Source organism: Carassius auratus, chromosome 45 (assembly GCF_003368295.1).
Source record: "Carassius auratus strain Wakin chromosome 45, ASM336829v1, whole genome shotgun sequence".
NCBI classification, from domain to species: Eukaryota; Metazoa; Chordata; class Actinopteri; order Cypriniformes; family Cyprinidae; genus Carassius; species Carassius auratus.
Window position 1 is genome coordinate 18,778,367 of NC_039287.1, and position 18,650 is coordinate 18,797,016.

Consider the following 18,650-nt stretch of genomic DNA (forward strand, 5'->3'; position numbering starts at 1 on the left):
AAGATAAGAATGTTATTGATGATATTGCTCCAATAATAGTCATTAAGAAAACAAACAGACAGAAATCAGTTTGGAGAAGATCAACAGCAGTTCAGACTATGAAAAGACTATGAATGCAGAAAAGCCAAGCAGATGTGGCAGAAGACGAAGGCATCTATAAAGACAGCCTTCATGCTTTTATTGTGAAGCTAGCCACAGCTGGACAGAATTTCTTCTCAACCCTGATAAACAGTAACTTAAACAACACTTACACTCTGGTCCCACTTTATATTAGATGGCCTTAACTACTATGTACTTACATAAAAAAATAAGTACAATGTACTTATTGTGTTCATATTGTATTGTAAAATACTTTTGCTGCTATTGAGGTGGGATAGGGGTAAGGTTAGGGAGAGAGTTCCAAAGTATGGGTCAACAGTGTAATTATAAATGTAATTACAGAATTTAAATACAGATGTAATTACATGTAGCTTCTTTTAAATATAAGTACAATGTAAAAACATGTATGTACACAATAAGTACATTGTACTAAATTATTAATTAAAATGTAAGTACATAGAAGTTAAGGCCACTTAATATAAAGTGGGTCCTATACTCTTTTTGCCACTGTTGAGAGACTAACTCAACAAGTCAGATTCCCAATGAAATGCTCTCAGACAGCAAATGCAAAGAGTTTGCATCCTTAGATCATCAATATCAGGAAGGCGATTAGCATATGCTCAAGTAATGCAGAGGTCAGACAGATTTGGCCACAATATCAAAAAGATGTATGTCTATTTTTGAAGCAATTGATAGCTAAATTTTGGAAGACATAGTGCAGCACCTAAAATCGCGGTGAATGCCTCACTTCTTTCTGGGACATTTCCAAACTCTCTGAAAACAGCAGTTGTTAAGCCCCTCCTGGAAAAGAGCAATCTTGATAACGACCATTTTGAGCAATTTTAGACCAATATCTAATCTTCCTTTTATATGCAAAATTATAGAAAAGGTCGTTTTTAAACAGCTGAACAAATACTTAAACTCAAATGGATACCTGGACAATTTTCAATCTGGTTTCCGACTGCATCACAGCACAAAGACAGTTCTCTTTAAGATAATAAATTATATTCACTTAAATTGTGACGGTAGTGCTAGATCTCAGTGCTGCGTTTGACACTGTCAATCATAACATACTACTAGAGAGACTGGAAAACTGGGTCTTTCTGGGATGATACTCAAATGGTTCAGGTCATACTTAGAAGGGAGAGGTTAGTGGACGTCTTAAGTGGACGTCCATGACAGGTGGAGTCCCACAAGGCTCAATTCTTGCACCGCTCTTATTTAGCCTGTATATGCTTCCACAAATCAAATAATGAGAAAGAACCAAATTGCCTACCACAGCTATGCTGATAATACCCAGATTTACCTAGCCTTATCTCCAAATGACTACAGCCCCATTGACTCCCTCTTGTCAATTCATTGATGAAACTAATAGTTGGATGTGCCAGAACTTTCTTCAGTTAAACAAGGAAAAAACTGAAGCCATTGCATTTGGAAACAAAGATGAAGTTTTCAGGGTGAATGCATACCTAGACTCTAGGGGTCAAACCACTAAAAATCAAGTCAGGATTCCTTGTGTGATCCTGGAGACAGACCTTACTATCAGTAGTCATGTCAAAGCAGTAACTAAATCAGCATACTTTCATTAAAAAAAAAAAAAAAAAAACATTGCAAGAATTAGATATTTTGTTTCCAAAAGGCGGGAGTCTGCCTTTAGTTACTATGATGCCTGCATTTGGAATCAGCTTCCAGAAGAGACACTAGTGACATTTAAATCTAGACTCATTTGTTTAGCTGTGCATTTATTGAATGAGCACTGTGCAATGTCCGAACTGATTGCACTGTATTTTCACTTTTTTTATATATACAAATCATTTTCTGGTTTTAACTGTTTTTAAATTCATTTTAAATAAGTAAATTTTTTAATCCTTTTCAAAGTTTTAAAATTGCTTGTTATATTTTTATTATTTTTCTTCATGATTATTTTACTTTATTTTATGTAAAGCACTTTGAATTACCATTGTTTATGAAGTGTGCTATATAAATAAACTTGCCTTGCCTTGTCTTTCCTCGCATTGCCTTGATTTGGTCCAGAAACAGTATAAATTATGCCTAAATGAACCTTAAATGATGTTGAAAATATGTCCAATAAATTTTGAACTAGTTTTTAACGCTGTAAGGAGGTTCTGTGAACGTCTAAATTGGACGTACAGAACACATAAAAAAGGACGTCATAAAAACTTTATAAAGACATAAAAAGACGTCCACTGGACGCAAGTTTACTGGGTTGTAACACAAATAAAAGGTCTTTGGATTTCCACTTTAAGTATAAAATGGTTTAAGTTTGTGGTACCCTATTATATTAACAATCAAATCAGCCATACAATTCGTATAGGCCTATATTAAACATCTCTTTTTTTTTACAAAACGAATATGACTGATAGACTCTTGTTGAAGGCTAAATAAGGTAAAACAAATGCTTAGTTTGTGGTACATTATTTAGTTATTTATTTTTATGAGAACACTGCAACAATAAATACAAACTTTATATAAATTCGTTATATAAAACGAAGAAATTAAACTTATCAACAAAACTTGCGCTTTTGGATAGTGCCTCTTGCCACGTGACCAAATCCATAAAAACAATAAACCATAATGTTCGGGGTCCGTAGCCTACATTTTTTTCGCACAAGTCCTGGGGTTGAATTGCAACGCCACAGATTTCTTCTTTTACTGTACACTGCATAGAGACCTCCTTTTTTGTTTTGCGGTGCTGCTCGTAACCCCGCCTCCAGACTGAAGCCTCTGAACTCCTCTGAATGGACTGTCAGTTCAGAGAGGGCTGAGGAGATGGGGATGCAGTGGCTCAATGCATTATTCTTCATCTGGATCCACTGTCATATGTGCAGGACAGAGTTTGAGCTGACTTTACTCCACACTAATGATGTTCACGCACGGGTGGAGGAGACCAACAACGACTCGGGCAAATGCATTCAACCGCCTTGTTTCGCTGGAGTCGCGCGGAGGTTTACGAAAATCAAAGAAGTTCGTAACAAGGAGAAGAATGTGCTCTTACTGGACGCGGGCGATCAGTTTCAGGGGAGCGTCTGGTTTAACGTCTACAAAGGCGCAGAAGCGGCGCATTTCATGAATAGACTCGGATACGATGCGATGGTAAGAGTGATTATCGGGGTGATGGAGGATTGGGATCGAACAGCTTTGGATTTCTTAGGGACCGTTAATTTGGGAATGGAAGAGAACTCTTGACGCTTTCAAAATAAGTTAAAACCTTTTTAATTCAACAGAACGCGTTGTGTGTGTGAAAGGGCCCTTATAAAAACAGACCCCTGGAGCATAGAGAGCAACAGTTGAGAAAGTTCCATTTCATGCAAATCAGTCGTGTTTCTGAGAAGTTTATTTTATTTGGGAATTTATTTTTATTTTTTTCACTTTGGTGCATTTTCACAACTAGGGTGGATTAGTGTAATTTGGGACCCCTAAGCTTCATTGCATTTGTCTCTTCTTTTACTACATTAAAGTGAACCTGATTGGTGTTGAGTTCAAGCAGGGGTATCAAGTCATTGAAATCACTTGACTTTCTGGAAATTATGTTAGAAATGTGGCCAAGAAAATCAACAAACAGGAAGTACCTCTATGTAATGTTCACTGAAATGACATTGACATGGGATTTGGACTAAACTAATGTTAAGGGAATAAATCGGTTATAAATAAAACAATGTTCTAAAATGTTGATGTCGATGTCTTGAGGTGTGGTAACCGTAATATAAGCAAAATAATTGACTCCGGACCATTGAATTATTACAAAAATAATGCACACCCGAGGTGGTTTATTAATTGTTTTACTATTTTTAATTCAAAACAGTGTCCCAGATTTGAGCATGAGCTTTCCCACATTAGAAAATCCACAGATTCTTAAACGATTTGGCATAAGAAGCACTAATATATGTGCCATTTAATTACAATTTCTGAAAAAATGTCTTCTGATTTAGTTATGGAACATCTTAGGCGTTTCATAATGATATAACATTTTGATGCATCATTTTGGCTTCATATGAAAATATGATGCACAAATCAAAATGGTTAAAGTGTCCCACATGACCCTAATCCACCATACAAATATCCAAACTGATCACACTTGTAACACCACTAGTCATTCTTTTAAAACTGATCTCATACTTTCATTATATTACAACATATTTTCATCCACACAATCATGATTTCAAAACATTTCAGAACATTTGATTCAATCACTGAAACACAACATTCATGTCTTTTTATTTTATTTTATTTTTTGCAGAAATAATTTCAGTAATACTGGCAATAATTGTCATGTTAGAAAATACACTTACATCACCTAACTTGAATTCCAAACATTATGGATTTTATGTGAGTTAAAGCATTTCTCCAGTGTGTTATCAAAAGTTAGGCCACGGGGAAGTAGTGGCCTAGTGGCTAGAGAGTTTGACTCCTAACCTTAGGGTTGTGGGTTCCAATCTTGGGCTGGCAATATCCCGACTGAGGTGCCCTTGAGCAAGTGTAATGTAGGATGCTGTATTTGATGCCACCTGTCTCCCTTCCTCTGATATTGTATATCTCTGATCAGTTCCTCTCACACAAAACAGTGCTGATCATCTAAGATAAATTGCTTATACTGTAAAAATTATTAATTATATTTGATAATCCATAAAGTGAAAGTCATTACATTTGCCAAGTATGGTGACCCATTCTCAGAATTTGTTGGTCTGCCTTTAACCCATCCAAGTGCACACACACACAGCAGTGAGAAGTGAACACACTATGAACACAGACCCGGAGCAGTGGGCAACTACAGATCCAGCGCCCGGGGAGCAGTTGGGGGTTCAGTGCCTTGCTCAAGGGCCCTTCAGCCACGGGTATTGAGGGTGGAGGAGAGCGCTGTTCATTCACGCCCACAACTCCTGCCAGCACCGAGACTTGAACCTGCGACCTTCGGGTTACAGGTCTAACTCTAACCGCTAGGCCACAACTGCCTCTTATTTTTTAAACTGCACACAAGTTCTTTAGAAACTGTATCTACAGATATATATATGGATGCAGTTAGATGAATTAATGGACAAATGTATTAAACTAAATGAGAATGAAAAGTTAGGAAAAGCAGTTACTGTGAATTAAACTTTTATATAGATGAAACACTTTTTTTTGTGTAGTGTAAAGGATCATTTGTGATTGTGTGTGTTGTACTAAGACAATAATCATCTGTACTAAGAGTTTTCCATCATTATGGGCACCGAAGGGATGCATTACTCATGTTATCAATGTAGAGCAGAAGAGGACAGATGAGCCACTGGAGTCTTCAGTACAGAGGACAGAGTTCAGGTGGAGTGGGTCTCAAACTTGTGCAGCTTAAGCAGAATAGGTGTCTCCCAAATGTAGATTCCCCAATGGTACCTTATCACTCACTGTCAAAGAAAATGTAGAAATGTTTGGGTGAATTCTTCTGTTGTCCATTTAAAGTGGGTTAAAATAGCAAACTATTTGGTGATAGAATTTAGAAGTGCATGTGTGTGTTTATATTTAAAAGCATTTTATTTGTATAACACCACAAAAAAAGTTCAAAGCAAATGTGTCATATTATACATTCATCTGATCTGATATCTGGTCTTATGGCCATTTGAGATATTTTATTATTATTACTACTACTTAAAAGTGGTCTTTGACTGCTTTAAGTAAAGTAGCATCAGAAAAATAGCAAGATATGAGACTCATAAAACATTATAACTGAGAAATATAATCCATTGTAAAAGAGGATGCAATGTTTTCATTGTGTTATAAATCATCATACTCTTAAAAAATAACCACTAATAATTAAATATTATAATATATTAAAACCGTTCTTATGAATATTCATGAGTTGATACAACATATTATAAGGTTTTTTATAATTCATTATGCATTCATTATAATACCTTTATAATGTATCATAATCATTATCATGGAAAGTATTACTGCCTTTAAATTGCATGATATAATTTTTTTTACAGTACAATATTTTTTGAAACTGTAGTAAAAACTTGCTATTTTTTTACAGTTCAGGTATACAGTCACTACATTTAGATTTAGACTGAGGAAAAAAATCTTCTCAATATTAAAAGGTTAATAATAAATATATTTAAATATTATAATAAAATATTATTTTCAAGTGAAATATGGCCTGCTAAAAAGAGTATTTATATAATAGACCCTTTAAAGAACACATTTTTAAGCTCATTAGTCTGGAAGCCAGGGATCGTGATTTATGCAAGCCTCCATTTGTTCTTATGGCTGGTGACATTATTGGACTCGGCACCTTACGGACAACTCCTTCCATCAGAACACATACCTTTACCAAAACACAGTCCGAATGTTTGAATGTCTTTAAAACCAATTACTGGTGCATGCATGCAAATTGTACAAAAATGCAAACACTGATTTTGTGTTCACAACATCTGTCATTTTTTTACTGTGTAAAACATTGTTTGTGTGTGTAATTCTTTAGGCCTTGGGAAATCATGAATTTGACAACGGGGTGGATGGCCTCCTGAAACCTTTCCTTCAGAATGTGAACTGCACTGTTCTTAGCGCAAATATTAAAGCCGATCAAACGATTGCTCCTCAGTTTGGCATCCACTGTTTCCCATTTAAGATCTTCACTGTTAACTCAGAGAAAGTAGGTGTTGTTGGCTACACATCTGTGGAGACCCCTGCTTTGTCTCTACCAGGTAAGATACTCTATTGCACTCTTTAGCCAGGCTAGGCTTACACATAATGTTACAAATCACACTAATTTTCCCATGCTTTAAGAAGGAGAAAAGCATGTTTTTAAAAACCAGCATTTAGACTGTTTGCTATTAAGTTTATAGCCTACTGTAGGTCAGCACTAAAAATCGCTTGCAGTAGTAGTATATTTTTTACATATGTGTTAAACCTGCATTATGTCCTGACAGTAGAATATGAGACAGATAATCTGTGAAAAAATCAAGCTCCTCTGGCTCCTCCCAGTGTCCTATTGCCATTTGCAGTTACAGACCGCTCCCGATAAGAAACAACCAATCAGAGCTGCGGTCCGTAACTTTGTTTGTGTTCAAAATGTAGAAAAATGTATATAATAAGCGAGTACACCATGAATCCATTTTCCAAACCGTGTTTTTAGCTTGTCCTGAATCACTAGGGTGCACCTATAATAAGTGTTTATATTCGGACTATTTTAGATTGCTTCGGGGGTACCGCGGCGGAGTAACCCAGTACCTTTGTGATTCTTCATAGACATAAACAGAGAGAAGTACTTCCGGCTACGATGTTCTCCCGCAAGACACAAGCAGTTCTGTTTATTAACCGCTAGAGCGTCAAAAGTTACCGACTGCAGCTTTAAGTATACTTAACTTATACTTACAAAAAATCTAAAAATATTTGAGCTATACTCCTAGAATACGTGTTTTCATTATTATACGGTAGAGGGCGCTAGTAAACATCTACTGCACAGAATTTCCTAAAAATTAAACAAATGAAGAAGAATAAAAAAACACCAGATACTAACACATGTAACACAATCATCTGAGATGAAACAGCATAAAAACTAACATTCTGGAATAAAATGACAGATGAAGAGGTAATAATTACAGTCGAGCTTTAGGGTGTTGATCGACTCCATCTACGTTCTGATTATCATTCTGAATCCAATTCAGTCTTTTTTCAGCTTTTTGTTCAAAATGTTATTTCTTATTTTTTTTTTATGAAACTTACCCATATTAAAGTGTTTGAAAAAGAATGCATGAAGCTAGAATAAAATGTTTTTGTTTTCAAGCAGATACCTGTTCTTTCTTTGGATGTATTCTATGTTCAGATATTCATACAACAAAATATATACACATTAAAACCTGAATAGGGACGTAGTAGTATACTTAAAGTATGATGTAGAGTTCACTTAAAGAAAGCTTTTACTTGCGTTTACTTGCAGTATTAAACTACTAAAATAGTAGTTTACTGAGACTATACTTCAAAGAGTACAATGTATTTAATTAGAGGTATACTGATAGTTTACTAAGTTAACTCTTAGTATAATTGCAGTACACACTACAGACATAGGGTAAACTAGTTGTGTACTGAAAGTAGTTGTGTAGTTGTGTGCTTAAAAGTATACTTTTATACAGTATACTAGAAAGTGTGCCAATTAAGTCCCAAGGAGTATTGAACACACAAGTATACTACTAGAACACTGATATTTGTTTACTTGCTACATGAAGTATACTTAAAAATATACATGAACTTTACTTACATATACTTAATAAAACAAACTTGAAGTATACTACTTTTTTGTAAGGGTATGGAGACAGGTCATTGTTCAGATTAAGCTAGATGTGCTGATTCAGTTCAAATTAATAACAGTGTGAATGTCATCAAGTTTTGAAGTGAGTCCAGCTGCAAGCATTTCTACAAACAATGTTGTTATTCATTTTGAAGTTCAAGTTTAGACTGAAATGGTATTGAAACACAGTTTAGATCTCACCACAATTTTTGAAAGAAGCGAGAACACCTAGGTGTGGTAAACTTGAGGTTTATTGAGAGGGGTGACAAACAACAGAGAGGAAAGACAACACGACAATGGCTTCTTTTCCAGTCAGTTTTATTTCACTTTCAGAGTTCAAAGCTTTCCACAAATGCATACTGCAGTTCACTACTGCACGTGACAAACGGAACGGAAACACTACTATGCTGCCTATTTCTCCGAGAAATACACTGACAAACAGGAAAATCTAGTTTTTGCAGAACAGAATGTCATATCGAATGAACTTACATAGATCCTGGAATCAGTCAAGATCGGATTCAACTGACTGAGAGTGATTGACTTGCCTGGTGGCACAATTTAACAGATTAGCATCAAATATACAGTTTTAATTTCTCTTATGAGTAATCTGATGGTGTTTTTCCATATGTATATGGTTTTACAGGCCCCCATCTCCGGTTTGAGGATGAGGTTACTGCTTTACAGCATCAAGTGGACAAGCTCAATACTTTGGGTGTTAATAAGATCATCGCTCTTGGACATTCTGGGTTCACGGTGGACCAAATGATTGCAAAGAAAGTTCGAGGAGTGGATGTTGTGATTGGAGGGCACACCAATACATTCCTGTACACAGGTACGTATCATACAATTGCCCGTGAGGTTATATTTATTATTATTATTGTGCCAGTTTACAATTAAATGATGATTTAATCAAATTCATTACAGTTTTTATTCATTAGTTCTTCCCCATATATCCCCAACCAAACCACAATAGAAATTCTCACTCCAAATTTGCAGTGTTTAGCAAGATTTCCAGTGTGCTCTTTTTTTTTTTTCATACTGAGAAAAAATCACAAGAATGCAAAATGAAAGTGATCCATTTGACTCATGTTCTACTTTCCAACCTTCTGAATCATAAAATCAAAGGATTTCACAAGACTTGACAAACTGTAAAGACAACTATAAGTCATTCAGTGATAACTGGCAGCTATCGTATGTAGGTCACACAAAACCGCAACTAGTTTACATCTAACACACACTAGGATGGTGACACTCAACAACAACATATTTAAGGACAGAAATGGGGTGTACAGCACATGACACAAATTCAAAATAAGAAAGGTAAAAATTGATAGCCTGAATGCACTGTAAGTCACTTTGGATAAAAATGTCTGCTAAATGCATACATTTAATTTTAATAAAAAAATTAATTTGTGAATAATTTTATTTATTAAAGATGATGTGTATGGGACCGTCTGTTCTCAATACTTTTCCAAACAAAGTGACACTTGAACAAAAACTTTTCCACTTTTTTAATTAGGGCTGTGGTCTGTTGGATCTGCACAGAAATACATTAAAGGGGTCATATGGTGTTGCTAAAAAGAACATTGTTTTGTGTATTTGATGTAGTGCAATGTGTTAATGTGGTTTTAGGTTAAAAAAAAACATTATTTTCCACATAATGTACATTATTGTTTCTCCCCCATGCCCCGCCTTTCTGAAATGCAACGATTTTTTACAAAGCTCGTCGTTCTGAGCAAACAAGGTGTGCTTTGATTGGCCAGCTATCCAGTGCATTGTGATTGGCCGAATGCCTCAAGCGTGTGAACAGAGATGATATGCCCCTTAACACAATGTGATGCCGTGTGTCCCAGCGCGACGAGACAAAACCAATTAAACCCATTACAAACGACACATTTGTTACATCCATAATTACTGATTATAATGTATTATACTGTCTTTTTACGCAATGTTTTGCATATCACACCATGTAAACATAAAACCATGTCTGCATTTGTGATCGGAGAAATCAAAACAAAGTAGTATTTTCGCTTTCGCAACGAAACAAACAGCATCTCCACAACAAAGCGCTGGCGGCAACAGCAACTATAAAGTTTCACCTTCTTTCTTTGCGTGAACATTTGGGCAGTGTTACGCAAATCTTCCCACACAGTGAGGTAGACATGTGAGGGCGTGTTTAAACGAGGCATTTTGGGGGGCTTGGTCAAGTCTTACATTTGATAAAGAATATTTTTTACAACTTTAGGGATCTCATGTATTCACGAACAGCTTGCAACACTGCAAAGAGAAAGGAAAACTTGAAATTGCATCATATGACCTCTTTAAAGAGGTGTACGCACAGTTTAATTTACCCAAAGACTGTTTACTTTCCACCACAAATAAAGTAATTGCCATACACCTTGTGAAAGCCACAGCCATGGCCTCACAGCCAGTTTAAGAGCGGTAACCTCATGCACTTATAGTTTATGCTGTTTTTCTTTAGGATTAGTTTATATACATTTTTTCATACACATTTGTTGCAAACATTTTAGTTAAAAACAACTCACAGGACACGTAGTTCATTTCACATACATTGTACTTTATTTATTTGACCATACAGAAGTATATTTTTGGGAGCGTGCACCATTAGTTACTTTTAGATTGTCATTCTGTTTGTATAATTATTTGTTTCCGAGCTTACCAGTGTTGGATTCCACACCCGGGAGAAGGGGTGGCGTTTGGAGCAGGTTTATAGGAGAGGTGGTCTAATTGGACACTACCATTGTTTGTTATGTCCGGGGGGATAGCTCATCCTCTCAGATATTTTGGGGTTTGGATTTATGTTATATTGAGTACTTTTGTTGAGTTAAGGTTAAGTAAAAGTATATTCCTTTTTGGAACAAGTTTTAGGTAGATTTTGCTGTTATTTGTAGCTTGTGTAGTAGTGTTGTTGTTAGTCTTCCCCTGTGTGTTAAAAATGGTCTGATCAGCCAATATAGAAGTCTCCGTTGTTTCTTTTGTAAGAGGTCAGTTGTATTTTTTTGTTTAGAGCTTTAGTTACTGTTTGTTTATTTGACTTTTTTATTTTGTTGTCATGATTATTTTGGGAAATAAAAATCCTTATTTTTCATCTTCCCTTGCGACTCCTCTTGCTTAACCGCTTGGTCCCTGACACACCTCTATTTGGTTTGATGAAAAGATGAAACGATATTTTGTGTTTTATTTTGATACAAACCACTAACAGCTTAGACGTGTTTTTTTTGTTTGTTTTTCAGAAACTGTGGTCAGGCTGACAAGTACTGCTCATTAGCGCTTACTCACCTCTGACACAGCCTTCCTGTTTTCTAGGCAAGCATGAACAAACCAATAACCACAGTTATTAAACATGGGTGTTCACTTTAGCCTCTGGGCATTGATTATGTCTCGACTTGCTAGGAAGAAGTGTGTTCTTATCTTGTGCTATTAAGTTGTCAGATTTATGATTTTCACCTGGCGGATTCAATGGAGGGGAAATGAATAAACTTACATTGGTAAATGGACTGCATTTATATAGGCCAAATCTACACAGCTGTGTATAATATACTTGGGAGGTGGAGACTTTAAACTTTTATTTCTATTGTGTAAGAATTCTCCTCTTTCATGACTTTTAACAAAATCCACAATTCAGTCTATAAACCATGTTTGAAAATGGACTTTTAGTAAGCATTTTTTGACACAACTAATGCTGATTATTATTTGAATACAGAACTGTCCAAAAGAATTTGTTACAAATATTACTTACTATAGTTATAACAGTAAATTATGCCTAATCACAAACAACTAACCCTAAACCAAATGCTAGGCCTTTAGGACGTACACATTACTTCTATGTGTAACATCACTGTGACACAGAGGCTCATAATTACTAAAGCTGCAATACATGGATTATAGACATTATTTTTGGCAAAGTTTAATTTGTGAAATTGTTTTTGAAAACATCCTCTCTTAGCCAAAAAGGTCACGGTAGTTTGTAGTTTGGTTGTTCCGAGCATCTTGGAGGAGACTGGCTGGATGTTGGTGAACTCAGATCTCTGTATTGCTGGACTCCTTACCAAACCTCTCTGGATTATTGCAGTAGTGTGCTGTTCATAGACATTCCTTTTACTAATAAAGCACACTGTATTAATAACTACTAAAACAAAAGTTTTTAGGAAGCATTTAATGTGCTTTGCACAGAATTATTACTGTAAAGAAATATTTCCCCTCCGCTCATTTATTTTGTGTGTTGATTTCTGCAGGAACTCCACCATCAACAGAAGTTCCCGCAGGACCTTATCCATTCATGGTCCAATCAGATGATGGGCGCCAGGTTCCTGTTGTCCAGGCCTATGCCTTTGGAAAGTATCTGGGATTCCTAAAAGTGACTTTTGATTCAAATGGAAATGTAGTGAAGTCTTCAGGCAATCCAATTCTTCTGGATAGCTCGACACCACCAAGTAAGAAAACTTTAAACCTGGAAACAGATTAGAGAATTTAAAGCACATGGCAAGTTAATAAAGCTGATAGGACAACAGGCTTCCCATCTTCACTTTAGAGAAACAGATAATGAACTCTGCAATGATGATTTCTTTTTTTAAACTGTGTGTGTTGTGTTGTGGCAAGGTTGTGATTTTAGTTAGTCGACATATACATTTCAGATAGATCATTATATACTTAATCAGTGACTGTAAGTCGTCACCTTTATTTCTATAGTGCTTTATACAGTACAGATCATGTCATAGCAGCTCCACAGAAACAAAGGAAAATAACAATCGATTATGGAAACTCATCTACGGACACAATTCAGATTCTGGTGTAAAGCAGCTCTTTGGCCTCGTTAACACTACCAGTTAAATGTGACCCAATTCAGATTTTTGTTCATATGTGACACAGATTGAGTCTGTTGAAAGTGTAAACAGGAAAAAAAAATGCATTGGGACATGTAAACAGGCAGGTCGGACTTTCTGAGTCATGGTTCTGTACGCAATTAAAACTGTGACTTTTTATGACTGGGAGGAGTTTGGTGAGGACATGGAGAAAGACTATTGGCTGGCCTCGAAGAGATTCTGGCAAACCATATTGCGCCTCAAGAAGGGGAAGCAGTGCCCTGTTTACAGTGGAGGTGGGCAACTGTAGGCCTCAACTGGGGATACCGTTGGACAATGGAAGGAATACTTTGAGGATCTACTCAACCCCACCGACATGTCTTCCGTGGAGGAAGCAGAGGCTGAGGGCTCAGAGATGGACTTCACCCAAGCTGAAGTCACCGAGGTAGTTAAGAAGCTTTTTGGTGGCAAGGCACCAGGGGTGGATGAGATCAACCCTGAGTAACTCAAGTCCCTGGATGTTGTGGGGCTGTCTTGGCTGACACATCTCTGCAGTATCGCGTGGCGGTCGGGGACAGCGCCTCTTCAATGGCAGAACGGGGTGGTGGTCCCTCTTTTCAAGAAGGGGGATCGGAGGGTGTGTTCCAACTACTGGGGTATCACACTCCTCAGCCTTCCTGGGAAACTGTATTGTGTGATTATTAATATATTCATTAATAATAAGAAAAGACAGAGGACTTCACTCTATCGACTTCAAACGGGTGTGGCTCAGTAATTTTTTGTCAGATTTCAACAAATCACAAATCAATTTGAAGGTCTTTCTAATGGAGATTTAATTTTTTTTTTGCTCATTGTGACTCATTTTGTCAGTGCAGGTCACATTATTCTCATGAGGAAACATGTTGAGCTGGTAAATGTAACATTCAGATGTTATGGCAAGTGTAATTTGACATATGATTCCGATATGGGTCACAATTGAAAGAACGTGTAAACAGACAGCCCAAATAATCAGATATAGCAACAAATCAGAACTGGGCGTCAAGACCTGCAGTGTAAACGAGGCCTTACAAGCAACAGTGTCACCATTCAGCTCAGTTCAGTGTTGGTTCAGTTCAGATAGGATTTATCATGCGGCCATATTTCAATTATGATATTTCTGCTACTCTCAATTTATTAATCTGCAATATTTGCCAGCTGGTTATTTTTCCTTAAAGGGGTCATATGATGCAATTAAAATTTTTCCTTTCTCTTTGGAGTGTTATAAGATCTTGGTGCATGAAAAAGATCTGTAAAGTTCCAAAGATTAAAGTTTCAAATCCAAAGAGATAGCCACACCCTCCTAAAATGTCTCTTTTAAACACGCCCCCACGTCTACATCACGATGTGGGAAGATTTGCATAATGCTGCCCAAATGTTCATGCAAAGAAAAAAGGCGTGAACTAGAAAAACATTTAATCTCGTTGTTGCCCCTGCAGTCATGTTATGGAGATGCTGTTTGTTTAGTTGTGAAAGCGAAACTACTTTGTTTAGTCTTCCAAAAGAGGACACAACTAGAAATCAGTGGTTAAGCTGTATTTACAACACCGTTCCAGAACAGGTCAACCAAAATATTCAGATGTGTCTGAACTAGTAGCCTACAATGCCGGTGTCTGTTTCTATAAAGTGGGGTAGTTCCAACTTTGCAAGGACAGTAAGGCGCTTCTGACTCACAGTCTGTGAGTATGTTTTCATATAAAAGGATTTGCCACTGATGATTCAATTTCGAGTTTTGAGAAGTGTAGAGTAGCACTCGTTTATCCGTTTCTCAGATCACAAATGCAGACATGGTTCTATGTTTACGTGGCACGTAAAAACAAGGTATAAGTCATTATAATCAATAATTATGTCCCCACTGGATGCAACAAATGCCTCGTTTGTAATGGACTTTATTGTCTCTATTTGTACCAGGAGATGCCATCACCATGTTAAGGGGCATAACATTTCTGTCACATGCTTGAGGAATTCAGCCAATCACAAAGCACTGGACAGCTGGCCAATCAGAGCACACCTGAGCTTTTCAGAACGATGAGCTTTGTAAAATATAAAAAAATTGATGCATTTCAGAAAGGTGGAGCATAGAGGAGCACAATAATGTACATTATGTGGAAAATAATGTTTTTTGAACCTTAAACCACAAGCGCATTACATTTTACACCAAATTACACATAATAATGTTCTTTATATCAACATTATATGGCCCCTTTAAATGAGCTTTTATCTTGAATCAATACATCTTTTGCCCAGTGGTTTATTTAAACTTTCAACCTGGCTATCATTCTCTCTACATTACCACTGAGATGAAAACATTGGCAAACATTGAAAGTTTGTAGTATAGCGATCTCTAATGAGAAATTCTGCTCAAATTAAAGCAAATTCTCGTCTTTTCCTGGATTTTTCCAGATTTGCTTGAAGTTTGTAATGTCAATCTTGATTGAAGACATTTTCAAAATCCTTATGTAGAGCATGGACAGGAAAATACTTTTGCACCCATTGGACATGAATATACTACTACGAATATAGTGTTCCTGTGGCTCAGTGGTAGAGCATTGTGTTAACAGCACAAAAGGTTGTGGGTTCGATTCCCAGAGAACGTGTCAAAAACAGTTGAAGTGAATGCACTGTAAGTCACTTTGGATAAAAGTATCTGCAAATGCATAAAAATATTTAGGTCCAAGTTAAAGACTGTTGAATCAAAGTTTTCAGGAGTACTAGAAACTTCCAGGCTGGTGTGTTGGAGCAGGTTGGATGTTGGCCCTATAGGAGCTAGACTAGACAACACTGTATCTTTCAGATGTGATTTGTTTCTGCTGGAAATTGCCCTATTGAAATGCCAGAATGTTTTGATGTGTCAACCTGTGACCTGACTTTGTCTAGACCCAGACATTCAGGCTGAAGTGGACGCTTGGATGAAGAATCTGGCCAATTACTCTTCTGAGATTGTCGGAGAGACTCTAGTCTATCTCAATGGAACTTTTGAGGAATGCCGATTTCGAGAATGTAATTTGGGAAATTTAATCTGCGATGCCATGGTGAGTAAATTAGTTTCCATATTGTTTTTCATAGACAAGAAGACTACTCTAGACAGGACTAAGGCTACGTCCACACGAAGCCAGAGATTTCCCTATTCTATCTTTTTTTTTCCCTCGTCTCAAGAAATATCTGTTTCCACACGAAACCACAAAACCGACACTAAACAATGTAGTATACATGCCAGACCAGCATGTGGCTACAGAGATACACTAAAAACAGAGAAGAACTTGGACTATGATCATAAACCTTACACCCAGTATACAAACCAACATGGAACAATACATTTATTAATCAGTGTTAATGTTAGTTAATAAAAAGACAATCGTTTAGTGTTTGTTCATGTTTTTGTTGCTGTTATGTGATGTAGCGGTGTCTGACTAGGGACGAGACGTGGGCTGATGACGTCATCGTTTCAGAAAATATACAGATTCGCTGTCCACACGAAAATGCTTGGGTGGTGTTTTAAAATTTATCCACTCTGGAACCCAGTTTAAAAAATATATTGGTTTCACTATTCACGATACAAAATGTATGCATATACAGCGAAATACCCTACTGCATGTACTCTGTAGAACATGATTTATATATATATATATAAATATTGTACAAAACTTTTAACCTTAATGGCTACAAATGCATTCAGTCACAAAGCATATGGTAATCTTAGGCCCCGTTTACACCTGATATTATCATAAATGTAGGGTAATCTGAGATAAATCTAGGTGTAAACTAATTCCAGAGTGTTTTTGTAATCACCCAAGCACATTTAGAGGCAAGTCAATGCATCACATTTGTTGGACCATCCACTGATCTCATCAATCAACCATTGCTGGTTACAAGCAGCTTTAAAATAAAATAGCCATTACATGAAAATGTTTCAAAGAAATATCCAGATCATGTTTCACTTCATGCATCATGTGTTAACATCTGTCTTGTCTTGACTTGTAATTGGTTTACAAGATACAGATACCAGGTGCAAACAAACAATCTTTTTCCGCTTGCATTTCAGATCCAAAATAATATTAAATATCCTGATGAAATCCAGTGGAACCATGTCAGCTCTTGTATTGTGAACGGTGGATCCATCCGATCGCCTATTGATGAGCGAAACAGAAATGGTACGGCTCTATCCTGCTTTCATTTACACCAGAGCAGGGGAAACTGATTCACTTTTGCTTCCTAACTGGACAGATTCAATATCCCTATAGTTTAACGGACTTGGTGTTACATTGTGATAATTACGTGTTCCCTTATTTTTTTTTTAGCAGTGTATATAATTATATTTTCTTTCAAAATCTTAAACAAAACTCGAGTGCATATTAGAAATAATACTGAAAGAGTCGTAATGCATGTTTCGATTGAAGGCTCCATCACGATGGAGGACCTGATTGCGGTGTTGCCCTTTGGAGGAACATTTGACCTGGTCCAAATGAGTGGCTCTACACTGCTTGAGGCCTTTGAGCACTCAGTTCGCAGATACGGAGGAAACACTGGGGAATTTCTGCAGGTGGCAGGTGCGTTTATCCCTTCAATCGGAGTGCTGGAATCCCATGGACAAATGTTATGAATTTACAGCATTCTAAAACTAGTCTGTATATCCCTACTAGTATTCATTTAATCCAGTTAAAATGCCTTTGCAGGGTTTCAGGTGGTGTATGATTTATCAAAAACACCTGGAAACCGTGTTAAAAGTGTGAATGTGCTCTGCACTGAGTGTCGAGTGCCCCGTTATGAACCACTCAACCCAAAGAAGGTGTATAAAGTGGTGCTGCCCTCTTACCTCGTGGGTGGAGGAGATGGATACTCCATGATCAAAGAACAGAAACTCAAACATGACAGCGGTAAGTTATCATATAACTGCACATTTCATCATACACATAGTATTACATTATAACACGTTTTATATTTCATAGGCAACATGGATATAACAGTTGTTGCCAACTACATAAAAGAGAGAAAGAGAGTTCATCCGGCTGTGGAAGGACGGATTCGGTTTTCCAGCTCTTGTATTGGACATCGAGGATATTTGTCCACTATTCTGCTGGTGTGGGTACTCTGGGTCATGCTTGTGTAGTCGTTTTTATTGTACTTGTGAAAAAAGCATATAACCATTTATGTATAATTGTACTGTCAGAGGGGGAAAGAAGAAACCTTTGACCCAAAGATCAGTTTCTGTCATCGAAGCAAAGACATTAGCGCTGTGATGTAGTACGGATCAAAGGTCATGTTCTATAGGGATCTTCTATACAGGCATTTTCTATTCCTCTTTACACTTTAAGTTTATAGCACTTTTCTTTACTCAAAATATATTTTTGTATTTACCCTCAATTATGACCTGTGCATCTTTTCCTGAGATTTTTCATCTTTAATTTGTCATG

The 18,650-nt window shown here is 36.8% G+C and overlaps 2 protein-coding genes across 2 annotated transcripts in view; one reads left to right on the plus strand and one right to left on the minus strand.

The window, feature by feature from the left end:
- The first annotated feature begins 2,833 nt into the window (after window positions 1-2,833).
- nt5e (5'-nucleotidase, ecto (CD73)) lies at window positions 2,834-18,632 on the plus strand. Its single transcript, XM_026233939.1, has 9 exons — window positions 2,834-3,213; window positions 6,575-6,797; window positions 9,024-9,212; window positions 12,637-12,834; window positions 16,117-16,271; window positions 17,282-17,390; window positions 17,637-17,786; window positions 17,913-18,113; window positions 18,186-18,632. Exons 1-9 carry the CDS (start codon window positions 2,890-2,892, stop codon window positions 18,344-18,346), a joined length of 1,710 nt encoding a protein of 569 aa, XP_026089724.1. The 5' UTR covers window positions 2,834-2,889; the 3' UTR covers window positions 18,347-18,632.
- LOC113063490 (sorting nexin-14-like) overlaps window positions 12,715-18,650 on the minus strand; it is a 48,088-nt gene continuing 42,152 nt past the window's right edge. Inside the window, exon 30 of the mRNA XM_026233938.1 lies at window positions 12,715-12,851. Within this exon, the coding sequence (XP_026089723.1) occupies window positions 12,846-12,851 (6 nt within the window). The 3' untranslated portion in view covers window positions 12,715-12,845. The remainder of the gene's footprint in view (window positions 12,852-18,650) is intronic.